The sequence below is a fragment of the Pempheris klunzingeri genome, chromosome 24 (assembly GCF_042242105.1).
Source record: "Pempheris klunzingeri isolate RE-2024b chromosome 24, fPemKlu1.hap1, whole genome shotgun sequence".
Classification (NCBI taxonomy): domain Eukaryota; kingdom Metazoa; phylum Chordata; class Actinopteri; order Acropomatiformes; family Pempheridae; genus Pempheris; species Pempheris klunzingeri.
The window spans coordinates 10,914,249-10,920,240 of record NC_092035.1 but is presented as its reverse complement, the minus strand read 5'-3'; the positions used below and the strand labels follow the sequence as shown (position 1 = coordinate 10,920,240).

Below are 5,992 nucleotides of genomic sequence, written 5' to 3'. Positions count from 1 at the left end.
CAACAGTCCTGCTACAGCCGGCACTGTTTCCCATACAACTGAGGAGGGATCACCTGCTAGTCTGTCAACTACTGGCTGCAGGAAGTCTGCAACTTCCAGAAAGTTTAATCTAAATCTTTTAAATGGCAGATAAAGATAAATCTGTCTGACTTTTAGAGAAAAACCTAAGTCTTTAAAATGATCTAATTCACAGTGGGTGCATCAGAGTAGCCTTGTGTGTTTGGCTGCAAAGTGAAGAATCAGGCTCCGGAGTATTATGGGATCTATGTAACGACAGCCAACAGGGAATCTGCGCTATGTGCAGGACAGCTGACATATTGAGGGCGTGTGCGCAGCATAGCACTGGCGCACTTTAAGGGCAATTCCATGCGTGGACTGGATAGTTTTGGACGGTGAATGACTGATATCAACTCATTTTACGGAATAAACACTAACAATACAAAGTCACAACCTCCTCTGCCTCCCTCCATGGCTAGCCGGCTAACGCTAGCTTCCGCACCTCAATCCATTCCTGGCTCCTCCAGCGGCATGGATCAATCCATCCTCACTGCAGCTCGAGTCTGTCTCGGCTTCGGGCTTTTCTACCACACTGACGCACAAATTCTCTGCCTGGAAACAACTGGAAGGGTCAACTAAGGAAGAAACGGAGAGGGGGCGAGTGTTGGGGTTTTTAAAAGATAGCCTACGTTAGCTTTCATCTCGTCGCATTTGCAGGAGACACGTCTTGGATGTCAAATCCAGCGAAGAAGCGAGTTCATTGGTTACTTCCGGCGACCGCCTTTCAAAATAAAAGCCCTTGCTAATTTTATAATAAAAACTTTGCATGTACCTTATGACAAATATCAAATATTTTGAGTACTTAACATGAGAGTGATTGTGACTTTGATCATTTAATGTTTGTAACACCAGTGGTGGAAGATGCATTCAGGCTTTTTGCTTCAATAAAAGTAGTGTAGCGTCCGGCAGGACGATGGAATAATGACCATGTTGTTAGTAATATGGCTTTATTACTACGCTTCGGTTACTGTCGGCCATAACCACGCCAACATAATAAAATAGTACAGGTACCGACACACGCACACACCACACTCATGCACATCCACTCGCCCCGCCCTCCTCCTACTCTCAGCCACTCACAGGCCTAGCTCAACTTATTAGGACACATTCAGGAACGGTGGGACTTTACAGACCATCTGCACAGAACAGCATTTAACAACAACAAACAACAGAGATGCTACAGTACTGATGCCACATTGTGAAAATACTCCATTACAATTCAAACTATTAAATGCATTGAAGACCTTTCTGCAGCGGTGTCCAAACTTTTTTCACTGAGGGCCACATACAGAAAAACACACAAAGGGCTGGGCCACTCACTAGAAGTGAGCTATGCTGCTAATTTTAATCCACTAGAGGTGATGTATATGGCCTCACCTCTAGTGGATTAAAGTTGGCAAAATCAAATTCTGCTTTATAACTGAATATGATTCAAGAAAATAAACAGCCTTTCCATTAGTGGGCTTTCATTTATTAGTTGTGGTACAAGCTGGTCTTTGCCTTGTAGGCTCTTGTTCAGTGTGTTCAGGTGATCAGTGAGATCCACTAAAAATGCCAACCACAGAGGGTCACTGAGCTCATGAAGAGCTCCTTCTCTCTTCAAAACTGGTCCATTTCTGATCTCAGGGAATAAAACTGCTGCAGCACAGAGCCACGATTTAGCCAGCGCATCCCCCCCTTTGAAACAGTCTGTGCTAGAGCCCTGGTGCTCGAATTAACAGCCTTACCTCCACTTTCTTGTCCCTCGGCGGACACCGTAGATTCCTTTGCGCTCCCCTGTCCCAGCTGGAGCCCCATCCGTCGTACCTCCACACAGCTCGTCCCATTTAAGTCCCATCATGCCAACTGCACCTGGCACAGCTTCAAAAACATCCTCACCCGTCGTGGTGCTCTTTAGACTGCTAACATCAAGCAGCTCCTCCATAATGCAAAAGTGATCATCATTAGTTATCAGCTGTGCTCTCATCGCACACCGCGTCTGAAACTTAACTTTCCTTAATTCTGCCATTTTGGGTCACCTGTAGCAAATTTCTTCTTCTATTACTCATTTTATAGAGAAGCTGCCTCGTTCAAGACAGTTACTCCACCTAGCGGTGAGACTAAGAAGTACAATACAGTCCAGCGCAAGTTCCATGTGTGGGCTGTATTCCAATACAGTTTTACAATTTCCTGCGGGCCAATGAAAATTGGAGCATGGGCCGCAGTTGGCCCACGGGCCGTAGTTTGGACACCCCTGCCTTACTGAATTAGTGAAGTATTGTCAGCAAAAAGTACTTCAACGTGAAAAGTAACAGTCCCTCTTAGTGTTTTCTTTTTACATGTGATGTTTTTGGATTAATATTAATGCTGCTTTAATGTGTATGTTGTGTTTTATTGCTGTAGTTGTTTGAGGTTTTGCTAATCTAGCTTAATCTACGGCATCATGGTCTATAAGATGTTCAAATGTTTGCAGCATCAGTGTCCTGTGAGATGAACGCACCTGTAAAAAAAAAAAAAAAAATCAGCTTGTCATGCACACAGTATACCTTACAGAAGCAGAGTAAAGAAATAATACAGAGAGGGAAGGTTGACACAGTTTATGGTTATGTCTCCATATGTCTACAGACATGCAGGACTGGGAAACATAATCACAGGGACTCACAATAAAACTATGTGAGTTCTGCAATTAAAGTGATGTGCACTTAAAAAGTGGCTGGTAACATGTAAAGATAAGATGAGATAAGATAAGATAAGATATTCCTTTATTAGTCCCACGATGAGGAAATGTACAACCTTACAGCAGACAGAAGGAGACATGACAAAATATGTACAGTTAAGACAGAGGAATAGAAACAATATAATATATATAGGGGGAATAAGAAGGGGGAGATATTAACAAGTATTGCACATAAATGAAACAGAGATGAAAGTAAAATAAAAGTTATCTTAAATTCATGGTGGTATTTGACAACAAAAACGAGCTAAAACTAAAACTACAGAAACCTCTCAAACCACTCTTGCAGCATAATCCACTAACCATGGGTCATATTTAATATGAAAACAAGTGGTGCCAAATGTGAGGATAAAATCACACAGCTCTCTCTGCGTCCAAAGAGAAATTTTGTAATACACACACTAATGAACAAATCTGTTTCTGTTTGCAGGAAAAACAAATACTCCGTGCCCACTTCCAGATGAGAAGGTCTCTCTGCTTTTATTTTGAGTACAGGAACAGAAATACAGCGGAACTTCTATTGCTGCTAAGTGTTCTTAGCTTTATAAACCCGGAGGGCACCATCTGCGGGTACCGCCCCCTCCATTACGGAAGAAGCGCAGCCGTTCATAAAACTGTATATTTAAAAAAACCTTTGCAGACACGCCCATTTTGAAACCAGGCTTTCCCATTGGTCACTTTCACCCAAGCTGTTACATGATTGGCTGAAAATTGGTCCTTGGTGGGCTGGGAGCGTTTGAATGGGCTCCGTCTTTAGTACCGCAATATTTACAATATTTAAGTGTTTATGAGATGTGGCAGAAAATTGTTGTGACATTTAAAACTAAAAAAAAAGACATTGGAACATATTAAAAGAAGAAACGGATACTGACGGATATATTTAACTCCAGAAGATGGCGCTAATGAATCCGTAAACCAGGCAGCTGCCTTTGGAAACGTCGAAGAAGAAGAAGAACCATACTACGCATGCGCATGTGGATTCAGAATGACTTCCTAGTGTAGTTTTGTATTGATTTCACAGCATGGCTCTAGTTCCGTATGTAGAAAATTCATTACCAGCTCTTTCCAAACTCCACAATTCATCAGCTCAGTTTCGGTTCGCCAATCATGACCTCCGCCTCGCCCAGGACTGGAAAAAGCTCGGGGTGGCAGCAGTTGTGTGGGATGCAGTAAGTGATACATGAGGATCAGCGGTACTTCTGTTTGCCATTCACTACTACTGTTTGATTAAATGCACATTACGTTTGTTTTCCAGGCAGTTGTCATGTGTATGTACCTGGAGCTGGGGAAGGTGGAGGTAAAGGGGAAGGGGGCAATTGAACTGGGAGCTGGTACTGGACTGGTGGGCATTGTAGCAGCCTTGCTGGGTGAGTATATCATTACTATGCAAAGACTTGTGCTAAAAAAAAAAAAAAAAAGGTTGTAGAGTCCCATACTGAGAAGATTCCTGAAAATCACATTACACCTAAATATCAATATTGGCTTGTAATGTGTGAATTAATGTCACATTCTTTATTTTTCTAGGTGCCAAAGTGACCATCACGGACAGACAGCCAGCCCTGGACTTCCTCTCCGCCAACGTGAAGGCAAACCTTCCCCCAGACTCCCAGGGCTCAGTGGTGGTGTCCGAGCTGACCTGGGGCGAGGGCCTCGAACGTTACCCGGCCGGGGGGTTTGACCTGGTGCTGGGAGCAGACATCGTTTACCTGGAGGACACCTTTGTGCCGCTGCTGCAGACCCTGGAGCACCTGTGCTCGGACACCACCGTGGTGCTGCTCGCCTGCAAGATCCGCTACAAGCGAGACACAGACTTTCTGAGCATGCTGAAGGAGCGCTTCAGAGTTGAAGAGGTCTACTACGACAAACAAAGGGACATTCACATATACAAATCCTGGAAACCGCCACATACGAGGGATTTGTGATGCACCTATTCACTGACACTCATAGCGCCTCCTTGGTGCAATGGGAAATGCCATGTTTTACTCTGTAACGTTTACAGTAGAAACAAATGACCAGATCTACTTGAAAATGCTGTCAGATGACCCTCAAGGCCTTGATGTTGCTATGTTACGAAGCTCTTGCGCCTTCGTCAAACGCTGTCCCCGTGGCCACGCCCCCCTTCGCCATGAACCAGGAAGTTGCTGTAAAATGGCCAGACATGATTCAAACCTCACCAAACGTGGAAAGCAGCCCCCCCCGTGCTACGTTTGACCTACATGTATGTGCTTTGGTGAGTTTATAGAGAAAAGCTCTTGAGCTTTCGTGAAACGCTGTCGCCGTGGCCACGCCTCCTTCCGCCATGAAACAGGAAGTTGCTGTAAAATGGCCAAGCATGATTCACACCTCACCAAATTTGGTACACACACCAGGAGGCCTTAAATGAGTAATCTGATGTGATTTATACTTTTAACAAAGCAGCCCCTGCGCAGCGTTTCACCTAGATGTGTCAAATTCACTGTGTGTATGGCCAACGCCAAGACCTACAAAAAAGTCTCTTGGAGCCATGTCCTAAACCCAACAGCAAAAGCGCAATTTTTATTTTAGTTATGTGTCTAAAAATAGGCTCCATGCCTGTCAGAGCAGACAAACTACATAGACCTGAGTTGTGGAAATTTTAACCTTTAAATCCTTCAAAATGCTTCTTTGTGAATCTTTTTGTTTCAGTATAACTATTTCCATGGTAAAACACAGATTATGGCTCAGAATAACATAAAATCCCTACATTCTGTTCTGCACTTATTTCATCCGTCACCAGAGGGCAATACTGGCTTTTTAATGGACGTAAACCTCTTCGGAGGAAGCTGAACATGTGTTTCCAGTGTGTGTTACTCTACTGACAATCCCTGCTTTCCTAATTGTTTTCCCAATTTAATATTTAGTTTTAACTGACTCTCTAATTCTTCCACGCATCAAATGCTGGAAAAGTGTCGACTTTATCAGACATCTGCATGCCCTTATTGCCTCACGGTCACAGCAACAGCTGCAAACAACAGGATCTCAGTCTCTTGTGACACAGATCATCAGATTTATATGAAACTATCAAGTGACACATGTGATGTACGCCTCGGTTTCCATTAAAGCTCGCTGCAGATGTCAAAATTCAGGCCGTGTCGGCCGAACTGCATCGGCATGTCGGCGGCTGAAGGGCCCTTCAATGCTGCTTGCAGTTTTAATGAACATTAGGTTTTCAAAGTAATATTCAAGGACACCCAGTCCTTTACA

General features: G+C 43.8%; 1 protein-coding gene across 1 annotated transcript; it reads left to right on the top strand.

Moving 5' to 3' along the window:
* Positions 1–3,759: 3,759 nt before the first annotated feature.
* Positions 3,760–5,992, top strand: mettl21a (methyltransferase 21A, HSPA lysine). Its single transcript, XM_070855779.1, has 3 exons — positions 3,760–3,939; positions 4,026–4,137; positions 4,295–5,992. Exons 1-3 carry the CDS (start codon positions 3,793–3,795, stop codon positions 4,690–4,692), a joined length of 657 nt encoding a protein of 218 aa, XP_070711880.1. The 5' UTR covers positions 3,760–3,792; the 3' UTR covers positions 4,693–5,992.

What these genes read in the sequence shown, in the direction of transcription:
- mettl21a (XM_070855779.1), top strand. Translation starts at nt 3,793, where the DNA reads ATGGCTCTAGTTCCGTATGTAGAAAATTCATTACCAGCTCTTTCCAAA. An exon ending in CAGCAGTTGTGTGGGATGCA is followed by an intron (nt 3,940 to 4,025) that starts GTAAGTGATACA and finishes TTTGTTTTCCAG; the next exon opens with GCAGTTGTCATGTGTATGTA. An exon ending in CATTGTAGCAGCCTTGCTGG is followed by an intron (nt 4,138 to 4,294) that starts GTGAGTATATCA and finishes TTATTTTTCTAG; the next exon opens with GTGCCAAAGTGACCATCACG.